Genomic DNA, 15,408 nt, shown 5'->3' on the forward strand with positions numbered 1-15,408 from the left:
CATATTTTCGTAGTGCTTAGGCGAAGCCCTGCGGAGAGCACTTCACCATCACCGTCACCACGCCGTCGTGTTGACGGAACTCATCTACTACCTCGACGTCTTGCTAGATCAAGAAGGCAAGGGACGTCACCGAGCTGAACGTGTGCAGAATGCGGAGGTGCCGTGCGTTCGGTACTTGATAGGTTGAAGCGCGAAGAAGTTCGACTACATCAACCGCGTTGTGAAACGCTTCTGCTTATGGTCTACGAGGGTACGTAGACACACTCCCCCCCTCGTTGCTATGCATCTCCATGGATAGATCATTGCATGTGCATAGAATTTTTTTAATTTTCCTTGCAACGTTTTCCAACAGACGATGGGTCGTCAACTACTTTTGATTTTGAGAGGCCCGGAGTACACGTCCGACTCCCGAAACAAGATGCATCGCATGTTGTCAAATCCTTGGGTCGGTGTTGACAACTTCAAGATTATAATTGCATGTGCAACTACTATTTGATCTTGAAAAACATATGTGCATTTACACCGAGAAACTATTAAATTGGTGATGTCATATTAACTTTATGTTTAAACTATGTACTCCATATAACATATATGGTTGAACCATGTATTTTTTCTATTCAAAACATTTTAATGTTGAATTGTTGTGTGCTATTTGAATAGTTAAATGATTTGCGTAAAAATGGGGGTTTGAAAATGGAGAGAAAGTAAGCAGTTACCGGCCAGGTCAAAATTAATAATCTAGAACTATGTAAAATGGGTTCACCCCATGAGTTTCCGCCCTTTGGGGGGGGGGGGATAGTCACGAAGTTTACGTGCAATTTTTGTAGCTTGCACGGGATTATTTTGACCACCATAGATGCGGTAATTACTGTAATGTTACAAATTCGACGTCAAATTTTAACCATGGCAAATCGAATGTTTTTATGCCAAATTTAATTGTCGTGAGAATGAAATTTTTCTTTAGTAAGCATACCAAATCCTGACAAAAAATTGAACATGGCAAGAATTTACCATAATTGCTAGGAAATTGCCATCCTCATGGTAATTAAATTTGACATGAAAACCGGTCTATTTGCCATACTAAAAAGTGAGTTCGATTTGTTTGGGTCAAAATAGCCCGTTATGATGATCGGAGATGCTCCGTAACGCGAGGCGGCCCGTCCTGTCTCGGCCCCATCATTTCCTCCCTTTGCCAGAGCGCGCGGCTGCGGCCCGCGCCGTGCCCACCTTCGCTGCGCCGCAGCAAGCGTTCCAAGGCCTCCCATGCCCACGCCGGCACGCCATTCTCCACACTGGACCTTCCACTAAGCCATGCTCCTCCTCACAAGGCTGGCCAAACCCGGGTGCTGCTCTCCGACGACCTCCCCGCGTGTCGCCCATGCCGCTCTCGGGTGGAACCGGTTCTTCCACACCGGCGACGCACACAATGTGTTCGGTGCGATGCCTGCACCGGACCACAGGCAGTGCAGTGAGCTGCTCAGGGCGCGCACCGCGAGCGGGGATCACTACGGGTCCGTCTGCCTCGTCCGCGGGATGCTCGGGCGGGACCTCCGGCCCGACAGGCTCGCGCTCGCCGCGGCGATCAAGTCGGCGTCGGCGCTCCCCGACAGCGGTGCCCTGGGGAGGTGCCTCCACGGGTTTGTTGTCAGGCTCGGGAACGCCGCGGGCGTGGCTGTGGCGAAGGCGATCATGGACATGTACGGGAGGCGTGGGGCTCTGACGGACGCCCGCCTGGTGTTTGATGAAATGGGCTGCCCTGACGCGGTTTGTTGGAACATCCTGATCACTGGGACCTCCCGGGCTGGGCATTTTGACGACGTATTTGCCTTGTTCCGGTCTATGCTTGCGTGTGGTGTAGATGAAAGCATGCCGACTGCGGTAACGGTGGCTGTCGTCATTCCGGTATGTGCAAAACTGAGAGATTTGACGGCTGGGAGGAGTGTCCATGGCTATGTCGTCAAGACTGGGTTGGAATCTGATACGTTGTGTGGGAATGCATTGGTATCAATGTATGCAAAATGTGGTGCAGGTGGAATCACGGATGATGTGCATAGAGCCTTTTCTTCAATTCATTGCAAGGATGTTGTTTCTTGGAATTCGATTATCGCAGGATACTCTGAGAATGGGTTGTTCGAAGAAGCACTCGTACTATTTGGTCAGATGATCTCAGAGGAATGTCTTCCGAATTATTCAACAGTAGCCAATATTCTTCCTGTATGCTCGTTTATGGAGTATGGGAGGAACTATGGCAAAGAAGTGCATGGTTTCGTGTTCCGGTTTGGCTTATATATGGACATGTCTGTTTGTAATGCGCTGATGACTCATTATTCCAAGGTGTGTGAAATGAGGGTTGTGGAATCAATATTCAGAAGTATGAATTCAAGAGATATTGTTACGTGGAACACAATAATTGCTGGATATGTGATAAACGGGTGCAACTCTAGGGTGTTAGGCCTGTTCCGTAGGCTTCTGTCTACAGGAATGACCTCTGATTCTGTTTCTTTCATTAGTCTGCTCACTGCTTGTGCTCAAGTAGGTGATGTCAAAGGAGGGATGGCAGTTCATGGTTATATTTATCGGCATCCAGTACTTCGTCAGGAAACATCCTTAATGAATGCTCTTATTAGTTTCTATAACCAGTGTGACAGATTTGATGATGCTCTTCATTCTTTTGCTGATATTTTGGACAAGGATTCAGTATCATGGAATGCAATTCTATCGGGCTGTGCTAACAGAAAAGAACATATTGAGGAGTTCGCCAAACTCTTCTGTGAAATGTGCCGCAAGGTAACTCGTTGTGACTCTGTCACAATCTTAAATTTTATCCGCATGAGTACCTTCTGTGGTGCTAAGAGGGTTCGGGAAGCTCATGGATATTCCTTGCGAGTTGGTTATATTGGGGAAATATCAGTTGCAAATGCTATTCTCGATGCATATGCAAAGTGTGGTCAGCCGCAGGATGCAGATACACTTTTCAGAAACCTAGCCGGTCGGAACATTGTAACAGGCAATACTATGATTTCTTGCTACCTGAAAAATAACAGTGTAGAGCAAGCTGAGAGAATCTTCAATCAAATGCCTGAGAAGGATAGGACAACATGGAATCTCATGATTCAGTTGTATGCACGCAATAATATGTCTGATCAAGCTTTCTGTCTGTTTCATCAGTTGCAGTGTCCCGATACTGTTGGCATTACAAATATTCTCCTCGCTTGCATCCATTTGAGTTCGGTACAACTTGTGAAACAATGCCATAGCTACATGCTCAGAGCATCCCTAGAAGACATCCATCTTGAAGGAGCTCTTCTTGATGCATATTCAAAGTGCGGGAATATAACCAATGCATACAATCTATTTCGAGTCAGCCCTAACAAAGACCTTGTCACATTCACTGCCATGATAGGAGGCTATGCAATGCATGGAATGGCAGAAGAGGCAGTGGAGCTGTTTTATGAAATGCTTACACTTGACATTAAGCCAGACCATGTAGCTCTAACTGCTCTGCTGTCAGCCTGCAGTCATGCTGGGCTTGTTGATGCAGGAATCAAGGTTTTCAAGTTCGCCAGAGATATTTACAGAGTTGAACCGACAGCAGAGCACTACACATGCATGGTTGACCTTCTTGCCCGCGGTGGGCGTCTCCAAGACGCATACAGTTTTGTGTTGGATATGCCCCCTCACATGGCCAATGCAAATGTATGGGGCTCTCTGCTAGGAGCATGCAAGGTCCATGGAGAGATCAGAATCGGCCAGCTCGCAGCTGATCACTTGTTCTCCATGGAGGCCGGGGACATAGGGAACTATATCATTGTGTCAAACATCTATGCAGCTGATGAGAAATGGGACGGTGTGGAGCATGTCAGGAAATTGATGAAGTCCAAGGATATGAAGAAACCTGCAGGATGCAGCCAGGCACTTGTTTATAGCCAGTGATGTTAATCACCAAGATAGTTCTTTTATCTACGACATGGTTGGAAGTTTGTATCAGCAAATCAAAGATACACAAGCTGGCAAAGAACATTCAGTTACAACTTTCAACATTAGTGCAATTGATCTGGTCACAGGGTTGCAGAAACTTGAGTTGGAGTTTTTCTTCTCAAACATGTCTTTTGGTAGCTCTTCCGATCCATAGTATTTATCTTTCTGAGGTATGCAAATACGAAATTACCTAAGCACATTAAATGCTTGCATTTTGGTCGTTTGCGCTATCATAGCATTTTTGTAAAGATAACAGCATGCTACCAGGCGTGTCCGAGAAAGCGTTACTTGATTGAATTTTGTGTATGCTCGTTTGTCTCCTGACATCCAGCGTTGGTTCAACTGTGGATGAACTTGATAACTTTGTATCCATTAGTTATGCTTATGCTAACAAATTCATCCTATTGGCAGAATTGAGACAAATAAGTAACATGGCTCCAGGCCACAGCATGCATCCTGGAGTTGAAGCAAGCAGCAAATATATCATGTGTCATCTCCATTGGAACTCTCTTCGGCTTTCTACTAAGTACCAACCAAGGTTCAGTGACATTTCGTTTTTGTTCATGCCTTTCATCACAACAATGCTGTTTGTTTCTGACATCTTAGTTGTCTTGTAAATATTTTATTATGACACTGAATTATAAAATAAGGGTGCCTGCTGATTAATTTTGTCTCCAGAGGGAAACTTATTGTGTGTTTTAATTTGCATGCTGACTTGCAAGAACACATTCTTGTTCGCGCATATGGGCTGCTGTACTTGTACCTAAATCCTGCATGTATGCCTTAAGATTTACCTTTCCGGCGATCCTTCATCTGCTAAACTAGTAAAACTATCATGGCGATCATAGAGGGCAATGGAATTGTTTTCTTCATAAAGTTGCATCAGCATGGCCTTTCTGGCTGTCTTGCGCAACTCTTGCCTTAAGAACAAGAATCGAGACTAATTGATTAAGGAAAGGAGCCCAATGCGACTCCTGAAAGAAGTTGGAACTAATAAACTTAACTCCTTGATGACAGGTTCACTACTCTGGAAGTCTTGGTGACAGTTGCTGACTCACTGGCATTAGGAATTTCAGCAATGTTATCTTTTTGGGGAAATCTGATTGGAGGTCTGTTAACAGCGTCAGCCAGGCCGATGAAACAACACAAGTAGCAGGAGTGAGGGTGAGAGCTCTCGTTCGGCTCGCTTGGTGTTGATCGAAGATATCTGGGTCAGTAGCTCGCCTTCCTGCTTGTGTTGATATTTTCATGCATAAAATTGGTGAAAGATTCACGCTTGCCCCCCTGACTCGCCTGCATCATCAGTTGCGTACAGTTCTTCCTTTTCAGAGTTTACACCAAAATTTGTTCTCATCTTTGGGTAGCTGTACAGTTCTTCCTTTCAGTTGCGTTCTTAGGACCTCGTAGATTTCGTTATGCCTGTCTTTTTTCCTTTTTTTAAATGTTGTTGAGCCAGTCCGTAAGACCCGCACCGCGCACCTTCTCGGTGTTTTCTTCTAATTCAGGAAAACAAGATGATTGATGAAGATTTTGCATGTGTACTGCACCGGGTCGAGATCCTCTGTAGCAGTGCACGGTGCAGTAGTGCAGATGACGTGTGGGGTCAGGTCCACTGCACCCATTCTCTTTGACAATCTGCTGATCTGCAGATACATCATCATCAGTTTTTTTTTGAGGGGGACGTCATCATCAGGTGGCTAATGGAAAAAAATAAGACTGCATATACATCCCAGCCCGTCACAGCCCAGAAGACCCAGGCCCAACCGCGTTTGAGGAGTCAACTATACTTGCCGGGAACGGAAACGCGCACCGAGTCCAGCACTAACTTTCCTTATGGCACGCGCTTTTTACCTCCACCGTCCGAATCGGAAAGAGGACACCTCACGTCACCTACCCTATATAATAACGACCTTCACCACGAGTTTGTTCCCCTTCGCGACCTCGCGGACAGAAGAAGAAGAGAGAGAGAAAAAAAGATTCCCCCGACTTCGCTCTCCGGAATCCTCCGCCCGCCGCCGCCGCAGTTTATGGATTTCGGAAGGAACGCTGCAGCCCGGACTTGTGAAGCGAAGAGCAGCGTCTCCCCCCGCCCCTCCGGTCTGCCCTTCTCACCGGCCCCCTCCACGCCGTGGTTCCGTGAGCTGTGGGTCAACGCCCCCAAATAACACCCTTTTGCAGAGGTACGTACGTGCGCCTACCGGTCTATCTGAATAGTGAGTATATAGACCATGGGGAAAGCTTTAAGCTGTGGGCGGCTGGAGCTTGCGTGGTGGATTGCCTGTGCTATCAATCTGTGCAAATTTCTATTGGATCGCTGTTAAACTTGCGAGGGCTTGGTATTTGGGGGAAGGCAAAGAGGGTTGGACTGCCGCAAAAGTGGATTCGGTAAAAATAAGTGCACAGTAGCTTCTTATTTGTCTCGGGCGCTACTCGTAGTGAATATTGTGAAAGAGGATAGCTCTAAATTGATGAAGAACGACTTGGAAGGTGTCATAAAGAGTACGGGTCCATTCACGAATCATTGTTTCATTTATGACTTGATGATTGTTTCCAGCAATTGTTAATCAATAAAGTGGTGGAAACAATCATTAGTAGCAACTGTGACAAAGAAAATAACCTCAAGACTAATTTTAAACAGGACACTGGTTTGTATTGTGCAGTGTGACAGTTTGTGCCTTAAACAGTTACTACAAGCAAACGTGCATAATCATAGGTCTATTTGGAACTTATAAAATCACAGGGCTTACTGTCAGACATTCAAGTCAAAGGTCATAGGTCTACTAATGGAAAGACTCATTGTGAAAGAGGATAGCTCTAAATTGATGAAGAACGACTTGGAAGGCATCATAAAGAGTACAGGTCCATTCACGAATCATTTTTTCATTTATGACTTGATGATTGTTTCCAGCAATTGTTAATCAATAAAGTGGTGGAAACAATCATTAGTAACAACTGTGACAAAGAAAATAACCTCAAGGCTTATTTTAAACAGGACACTGGTTTGTAATTGTGCAGTTTGACAATTTGTGCCTTAAACAGTTAGTACAAGCAAACGTGCATAATCATAGGTCTATTTGGAACTTATAAAATCACAGGGCTTACTGTCAGACATTCAAGTCAAAGGTCCAATTATTTGCCTTAAAAAAAAGGTCCAATTATTTGTATTGTAACTTTTTTCTGTAACTAATGGAAAGACTCATTGGTACTAATAAGGTTTAATGCGAGAACATATCAGGTTCAACAAAACCTTGTTATGAAAATGAAAAAATGGCGTGGACCGTGTTGTTCTTGAACTTATTTATTACTGTTAGTGATATGTTTGTGTTCCAAGATTTGCCACTTTTGGCTGATTTATTATATGGTTGTATTAGATGAAGTGAGTTGACATCTTTGCCCACATTTTAGGTGGAAATTGGTGGATTTCTCGATTGGTTGAAGGAAGTAAAACAAAGGAGACCCACTACCCAGCGTCCTTTCGGCGAGTGTTGGGGTCTTACCTATTTAAGCTAAAATAAGGCCATTCAAGAAGGCTGTCAACTGTAAACATGTATAGGCCGAAGATCCCCAATTCGGGGTGGGCTGCTTTCGATCACAGGTTGCGTGGCACAGCTGATGGAGGCGATGATGTTGATGTCAACTCATTTCCTGCTCTCTCGGGTTCTAGAGGCTCCAGTTCTGCCAGCAGCTCAGCTATAGGAAATAATAATATGCCAAAGGCAAAGCCTTTTGCATCAGTGATTCGCCCCCCTGTTGAATTTGCAGTTGTTGGTAATGAAAATGGAAATAGGCATTTGACTGATCACATGGTGAGAACAAATTCTGGTGTAAACTCTGCATCTGGTAACAAAATTAAGCTCCTGAAGGATGCTCATAGTTGGGCCGACAGTAATTTAATTGAGGACATATTGGCTGGCGTGGATAATGATGTTGGCCAGTCATCTGTTTTGCTGAAATCCATGGTCGCTCCTGACTTTCTGCCAAGGGAGGGTAGAACAACTGGTCAATCTCCTTTTGAGATGAATAAAGCACATGGTTCAGTGTCAGGAAACACTATAGCAGAGAATAAACATTCAAATGAATCACAACTGTTGCCACCGCAAATGAATTTAATCTCTATACCCCAGGAGCCTGAATTAGAAGAGTTTGATGATGATTACTTAAACCACCGGAAAGATGCATTGAAGATGATGAGGTATATTGCAAATCCTTGTATTTGTTATGGGTTTCACTAGCTTATGCATATCAGAGTAGGCTGCATTCATGCAAACCCAGACAAATGTAGGTCGAATAAATGCAAACTTTCGTAGCAACATACTTCTGTAACTCATAGAGTATCTTGCATCAGCATGATGGTCAGAATCTGAGAGACAAGATTAGCTAACTTTGACCCCTTGAATGTGCCGCACTCCTGACGTTGAGTCTTTTCGTGTGAAACTGACCCATTGTATTTCCTTTTGGTCATAGGGCTGCCACAAAGCATTCTCAGGCTGCCAGCAATGCATTCTTCAGAGGTGACCATGCTGCTGCCAAGGAACTCTCCCTCAGAGCTCAAGAAGAGCGGTTGGCTGCTGAAAAGTTAAATAATAAGGCAGCAGAAGAAATATTTCATCTCAGGAACAGCAACAATAACATTTGGAAGATAGACATGCATGGTCTACATGCATCAGAGGCTGTAACTGCATTGGAGAGGCATCTTCACATGTTAGAGTTCCAGCCACCAGGGAATAATCCAACTTCAACTGATGAATTAGATAAGTCTGAACCCACAATTGCTGTCCCAAATGAGGTTGCAGCAGAGAAAGTGGTGGTGTTTCTTCGCCCTAGACAGTCTGTCTTAGAGGTGATCACAGGTAATATATTGCCCTCTATTAACTTATTTGTTAATTACTCGAAACTTCTTGTTACCCCAATCACTGCCACATGAGGGCATCACTACTCTTTTGTAGCCGTACCTTGTGTAAGCAACACCAGATATAGTGAGATCTTATTGTTTTGCATCTTACAGGGATTGGCAGGCACAGCAAAGGACAGGCTTCACTGCCTGCTGCAGTCAGGGGCTTCCTTATTGAAAATGGGTACCGATTTGAGGAGCAGAGGCCTGGTGTTTTCTCTGTTCGCCCTAAATTTCGCCGCGGGTAAACCTGTGCAAGACTGAAACCATTCCATCAAGTTCCGTTGTTCGGCAAATAAATTTCTGTGAAATGTGCTGTCAACGAAATAGAACATAGGAATTTGGGCAACTCGTAGTTCGTGTATCTTGAATGTGGGAACTAGGCGTCGACCAGTTGGCTAGTGATGCGCTACCGGCTGCCCGCCCAGCCTTTCACCATCGTCCGAGCCTTGTGTTCCGCAGGGTGTGTGTGCCTGATTTTAATTTTTCTTAACAAATTGTCGTAGGGGCTAGTCCGTATGGGTCTCCTTTTTTTTTGTATCTTGAATGTAACAAGTTTTACAGATACTAATGTTATTGTGTAGCCATCTGACAAGAGATGCATAATTGTATGTAACTATATACAAGATGACAATCAAGGCCACAATGTACTGTTATTTTGCTTACTGCTGCAACCAAGGTTTCTGATTACTCTATGATTTGAATGCCACAGAATTTCTCTTGGCAGTTTTTTCTATCTTTTGCCCCATGCAAAACATTGCATTGGAGCATGTGCAGTGCAATAAAAAATAAGAGGACAAGAAAAGAAGTGAAAGAAGAAAGAAAAAAAAAACCTAGGTTCTTTTAGGAAATGTCATCATGGCTTAGCTTTATTTCACACTTCCTCCGTTCCATAATGTAATGCATATAGATTTTTTGAAAACTCAAACCTCACAAACTTTGACCAAGTTTGTGGAGGAAAACAATTACATGTAGAAAGCCAAACATATGTCATTAGATTCGTCATAAGATGTAGTTTTGTTTTTATATTTTTGATATTATAGATATATATAGTTTTCTCTATAAACTTGATCAAAATTTGCAAAGTTGACTTCTCAAATATGCACTGCATTAGGAACGGGGCAAACTAGGGTACATCATTTAAGTTAAAAAAAGACACATCATTCAAAAACCAACTGGTAATAAACCAGGAGGATTCTTCGTCCACAAACCCTAATCATACTAGCTAACTCGTGAGCAACACGGTTTGGAAAAAGGTCGCACACTAGGCAGGAGCCCATTTAGATTGGATCCGAGTGGAAATTGGTGTGGACTCCTAGTGGGCCAAGTGTTGAGCCCACGTCGGAGGTGTATATAAAGGGGAGTGGGGTGCACATTTTATGTTTGATATTTTTCTCCCTACCACAACCGCCGCCACTTCCGATGCCCCTATGCCTTGCGACCAGACCTAGCAGTCCACCGCCCGATGCTACTCCTCGTACGGGTGGATACCTTAAGTAAATTAAGGTATTAATTTACTTACCAACCTAGCAGTCCGTCGCCCAATGCTACTCCTCGTACGGGTGGATACCTTGGAGGCATCGCTATTGCTTCAGAAGGTAAGTAAATTAAAGTGGAATTGGTTCAGAAGGTAAGTAAATTAAGGTAATTTACTTACCTTAATCACAAGCTAACGCACTAGAATATTTATATCCCGTTGCAACGCACGGGCATTGTTCTAGTCAAACCAACTAAAAAAGCTTCACACACCAACATAAACTCATCAGATCCAAATAATCGGATGTGCAAGGACAGAAAACTCTTAACTTCATAGCACCGCCAAAAGAACGATAGTACTTTTATTCTGACAAAATACAAAGATCACTAGACGTTGAAGAGGAACATAAAAATCTTGAAGATGCGAAGTCCCCCTAGCTCGCAACGCTAAGATGGCAGCCGGAGGCGAGGGGACCAAAGATCGCTGGCGACAGCTGTTGCTGCGCCGTTCACGAATCTAGCGTCGTGCTAATTGATTTTGTCTAGGGAGTCTCCTCTCACTTCTATTATTTCCTTTATCCCACCTTCTAGTGCAAGGGTAAATCAGTTCGTGGGCTTTGGTGAGTATATTTTCGCCATGACTTTTCCTTGAATTGCTCGAGGGGATCGAAGGATATTCTGTATATGTATATTTTCGTCATCTTCTACCTTCCATAATTCACATGTAGCCTTTTTTTGAAGGTTTGGATTTCATATCATATGTTGTGCCAAACATAAAATAAACCGTTTGTCAAGGTTGCATCAAAATTTACCATCTGGAAATATATAGGGCGTAGAACTTTGACATACAAAAATGAGTTATTTCTTTTTGCGACAAAAAATAGGTTATTCTCGATAGGACGCCAAACTTGTTTCCCAGTAGGGTCCTGTTAAAGTACACAATATCTCAAAACCGCATAACTCTTTCCTTTAGGGACATACATTTTTCACTAGGCAAACCAGTGTATATGTTTTTGGTTTTCCTCGTCACTCCACCAATGTCGTGACATCGCCTCCATAATTTCCTTGCAAAAAGAAATCCTAGATTGACGTTTCCTTTAGAGGGACTGTAAAGTAATCTTTACGAAAGGAATTGAGAGGAAAAAAACCGAAGAGAAGATAAAACGGGAAGCACAGCGGTTCATCGTTCAGGAATTTGCCACGTGGCTACAGATTTTACGACACGCTCTGTGGCCGCCGTCCGGTGGATGCCCGGCCATAGCCATACAGAAACCCTGAGTACTGGGCCCAGGTGTCAGTGACACACACCCACTGCTCGCCCCCTCCCCCGAAACTGTCCACGCCCCCACGGAGCTCCGAGTAGTCGGAGGCAGGCAGCGATGGCCTCGCCGGCGGTGGCGATGCGGCGCCCGTCCCCCACCGTCCTCGCCTCCGCCCCTCGCCGCCGTCCCCGCCTTCACGTGAGTGCCCACTCCCGTCGCTCTCGTGGCGCCCGCCTGCCGAAATTGTTTAGGCCCGTACCGTATCTGCGCGTTCTGATCTGGTGTCCCGGCCTAATAATTTCCGCGCTTTGATGGCGGAATTCTGAGCTTCGATTATGGAATGTCAAATCCTCTTGGAGCGATCCAGCTAGTCCAGCAGAGTTTGACTGCCGCACCGTTGGCGAGTCAGTAACTTAAGGGAATCGGTTGCTCTTGGATTAGCTCCACTTGAAGTGAGCGGACAGGACCATTACGTTTAAGCTTAAGATTGGTAGGATTTGGTTTGTGTGATAATAAGCCTGGTGAACTGGCAGTTAGAGAGTTGTTCCTGTCACATTTTTATATATACATGAAACCAATACCGATATGATGACTGTTAACGATTTAAGTATCTACACCCTTATGAACACGGTGTTCTATTAAACATTAGAGAAATGAATCATGTACACACTCCAATCCGGCTTTGCGCAACTTCCTCACCCCAGTCTACAAATGATATCCATTCTGGAATTTGTGTAATTCTTGTCCTGTGTAATGTTTCTTATTTTGTGCCAAATTCTGTTCCCAAGCCTTTGCTTATTCATTTCATCCACAATGATTTGCAGGAGTATTCACCTTCCAACATGGGCTCCCCAAGCTCGGCTTCACGGTTAAAAGTTACTGCACTTTTTGGGTGGATCAAGGGAGATAGATATTCGAGAACTCGTGAACTGATCCCTTCTGCTGAATCGTACACTCTCACAGGGTCAGCCTCAGAGGTGTTTCTGTGTTTCTTGAGTCAACTCTTTTTCCAGGACTTGTGCCCCTGATTCATGGCTTTCTTAACCATTTCTTGATTTTAGGTGGACATGAAGCCACGTGAGGTATCGATTTCTGTTGTCTCTTCTATCATGGACATACCTCCGGCAGAATGGGATGCATGTGCAGTTGATTCAGTTGAGCCTGAAAAGTTTAATCCTTTTCTTACACATGCATTTCTCTCGAGCTTAGAGGAATCAGGTTCTGCAGTGAAGGTGAGCATATAAAGCACCATTTCTTGATTCCGTACACCCACTATCAGACTTTATACTCATTTCATGGTTCATTTATTCGTGTTAATATACTCCCAGAAATTTCAATACCTAATATCTCTAACTTCTGTTCTATCCCGATAAGCATGGGCCCTACAATTTATAATTGTTATGAGCCTCCTTGAAATGTCATGTCTTGTACTGATTTCAGGAAACAGGGTGGTTACCTCTGCATGTTGTTGCACGGGACGAGAGCGAAAATATTTTAGGTGTTGTTCCGCTTTACCTTAAAAGGTTTAACATCATTAACACAATATCATCTACCGTTTCCCTAATTTCTGTACACTTCCCTTCATCTCATTCATTGGCTGAACGACCACAATGTGCATTTGCAGCCATTCTAGGGGTGAGTTTGTATTCGATCAGTCATGGGCGGAAGCTTACCACAGCTATGGACTTGAATACTATCCAAAGTTGCAGTCTTGTGTCCCTTTTACTCCAGTAACTGGTCAAAGAATATTACTTCGGGATACATCCTACCGGGATCAAGTTTTTGATGCTTTAGTAAAAGCTTTGAAGAATTTGGCTACCAAGGTAGTGAAGTCAGAATTCTAGCAATATATTGTTAACAGTCTCTTGGCTACCGAATAATTGTAGCAAAAGTTACAAAATGCTATTGTATGGTTGTGCTTTGCTTCATATGGCAATGGCAATATGACATTTTGATACTCAATAGGAATCATTATTCATCAATTTATGAATCAGTTGTCTTTTCATTTACTCTAGTTTTGTTGCCATTTCCAATGAATACAACAGGCCACCAGGTTTAGTTCACTGAATTGGAAGGCTCTGTTGTCTTCTTGCAGCTAATGTTTCGAAATCAATGCTTTGTCTTTATTGAATTGTCTAACAGCGATAAGTGAATGAGAGTAATGAGAGTTTTATAGTCAGAGTCTCTTTAGACCTGCTGAATCTTCATGGTGTTTGCTAATTTCGATTTTGGGGTATACAATGTTATAATAGCATGTAATTTGCCTATGCATTTTTTATTTCATTGATAGCTTCTGTGACTCTTAAATAGGTGGAAACCCTCCGATCCACTGGACGAATTGACAATCTTTTGTTTTCTGCTGCATTTCAGCTGAATGTGTCATCACTGCATATAACTTTTCCATCTGAAGGTGAATTTAGCAAGTTGAAGGATAGTGGATTGTTGCAAAGAATTGGGCTGCAATACCATTGGACAAACCGGAACTACAAATGGTACGTTAACATGAGATTTATAGAACTTCTGGATTGCAGTGGTTTAAAGTGCTCTTCTGACCACATAAGGCTATGACTCAGGGCCCACATTTAGTCATAAGCACGGCCTGGTAGACATATAAACAGGATTACATCACAAACAAGGGCACCTACAATTTTCATCACAATAATGCAACCTCCAGGATTTTCTTTTCAACAACCTTCCACACTTGTTAACATATCAAGATCCCAGATTGTTGATAACTTGATATACCTTTTCTTTCATTTTATCTGGGACTTTATTTGGGCAGTGTGGTGAACAAGCTAGTAATACAATCTTCTCAGACATTTCTTGGTGGTTATGAGATTGTTTCCCCCCTGTTTGGGTTTACATCTGCATGACCATCCCAATGGAATAGTTGATGTCGGCAGATAATTGTAGATAAGCAAGAGCTTATATGCAAGAAATGCGAGTCCCTATGTTAAAAGTATAAACATTCTACCTTGGGATTTATGATCATGCCATTGCCCTCATTTGCTACTTTTGGAAATTTTATGAGCTTACATGCTATTGATTATGTGATTATGATATATCAATATTTACTGATATCTCTTTGTTCCACCCTTCAGTTTTGATGATTTTTTGATGGATTTGAAGCAGCCCAAACGGAAGAATATCAGACAAGAACGTAAAAAGGTTTGCCTTTGTTTTGGATTCCCTTTTCAAATTTTGGATATAAATAACATTTATATTTTTATCCTGCTTTTCAGATTCCTGCCCAGAACTTAGAAATGAAGCGCCTCCGAGGAGATGAAATAAAGGTACTTACTTTACTCAGCTGCTTATTTGTACTCAGTATTAGTTTTCTTGGCATCATCAGATACTTCCACTAATACCTGCTCAGCCGCCTTTCTTTCTGAGGCACTTCAAGTTTATTTCACAAAACAGTTGCAGATTTTACCAACTTATAATGGTTTTCCTTCGCATTGCAGAGCAGCCACTGGGACACCTTCTATAAATTCTACCGTAACACAACTGATAATCAGTTTGGTCCAATAACACTCTCTCCTTGTAATTTACTTTCTGTATTTTTCATGTTAAACAATTCCCAAGTGGTTCTTTCCTGAACAAATCACAAGGTTTCTTCAAATAGTTGTCTATCTTCTGCGGACATTTTATTAAACTAAACTTTGCTAAATGAGTAACAGATTTCTACCAATGCATGCGTCACTGTGCAATAAGAGCTTGAAAGTAATTAAAGCAATAACAGCTGGCAAAATGCTTTTAATTGCTAAATAGTAGTGCATATACTTGTACTTTGATTGGACG

At 43.1% G+C, this 15,408-nt stretch overlaps 2 protein-coding genes across 6 annotated transcripts in view; both read left to right on the top strand.

The window, feature by feature from the left end:
• The first annotated feature begins 1,165 nt into the window (after nt 1–1,165).
• LOC123053386 (uncharacterized) lies at nt 1,166–9,564 on the top strand. 4 transcript variants are annotated; one of them, XR_006425554.1, is made up of 6 exons: nt 1,166–4,148; nt 4,390–4,516; nt 4,996–5,189; nt 7,384–8,170; nt 8,443–8,828; nt 8,984–9,564. XR_006425554.1 is itself a non-coding variant. In XM_044476857.1 (6 exons), exons 4-6 carry the CDS (start codon nt 7,524–7,526, stop codon nt 9,115–9,117), a joined length of 1,167 nt encoding a protein of 388 aa, XP_044332792.1. In that variant the 5' UTR covers nt 1,735–4,148; nt 4,390–4,516; nt 4,996–5,189; nt 7,384–7,523; the 3' UTR covers nt 9,118–9,564. The 4 variants fall into 4 exon arrangements, 2 of the variants coding, with proteins under 2 accessions (XP_044332792.1, XP_044332791.1); XM_044476857.1 differs by having other exon boundaries at nt 1,735–4,148; XR_006425555.1 differs by lacking the exons at nt 8,443–8,828; nt 8,984–9,564 and adding an exon at nt 6,639–6,837 and having other exon boundaries at nt 7,384–7,395.
• Nucleotides 9,565–11,539: 1,975 nt separating this feature from the next.
• The window catches only part of LOC123053387 (uncharacterized), a 6,540-nt gene continuing 2,671 nt past the window's right edge, over nt 11,540–15,408 (top strand). Inside the window, exons 1-9 of one of the 2 annotated variants that reach the window (XM_044476858.1) lie at nt 11,540–11,805; nt 12,432–12,584; nt 12,669–12,839; nt 13,048–13,130; nt 13,232–13,430; nt 13,978–14,099; nt 14,709–14,775; nt 14,850–14,900; nt 15,072–15,124. In XM_044476858.1, the coding sequence (XP_044332793.1) occupies nt 11,725–11,805; nt 12,432–12,584; nt 12,669–12,839; nt 13,048–13,130; nt 13,232–13,430; nt 13,978–14,099; nt 14,709–14,775; nt 14,850–14,900; nt 15,072–15,124 (980 nt within the window). In that variant the 5' untranslated portion in view covers nt 11,540–11,724. Of the gene's footprint in view, nt 11,806–12,431; nt 12,585–12,668; nt 12,840–13,047; nt 13,131–13,231; nt 13,431–13,977; nt 14,100–14,708; nt 14,776–14,849; nt 14,901–15,071; nt 15,125–15,408 lie in introns of those variants that run through there. The other variant, XM_044476859.1, reaches the window with a different exon arrangement.

This window comes from Triticum aestivum, chromosome 2D (assembly GCF_018294505.1).
Source record: "Triticum aestivum cultivar Chinese Spring chromosome 2D, IWGSC CS RefSeq v2.1, whole genome shotgun sequence".
NCBI lineage: Eukaryota > Viridiplantae > Streptophyta > Magnoliopsida > Poales > Poaceae > Triticum > Triticum aestivum.

Coding starts and splice junctions, on each gene's coding strand:
- LOC123053386 (XM_044476857.1), top strand. CDS start 7,524: ATGTATAGGCCGAAGATCCCCAATTCGGGGTGGGCTGCTTTCGATCAC. Junction 8,171..8,442: donor GATGCATTGAAGATGATGAG/GTATATTGCAAA, acceptor TTTTGGTCATAG/GGCTGCCACAAAGCATTCTC. Junction 8,829..8,983: donor TGTCTTAGAGGTGATCACAG/GTAATATATTGC, acceptor TGCATCTTACAG/GGATTGGCAGGCACAGCAAA.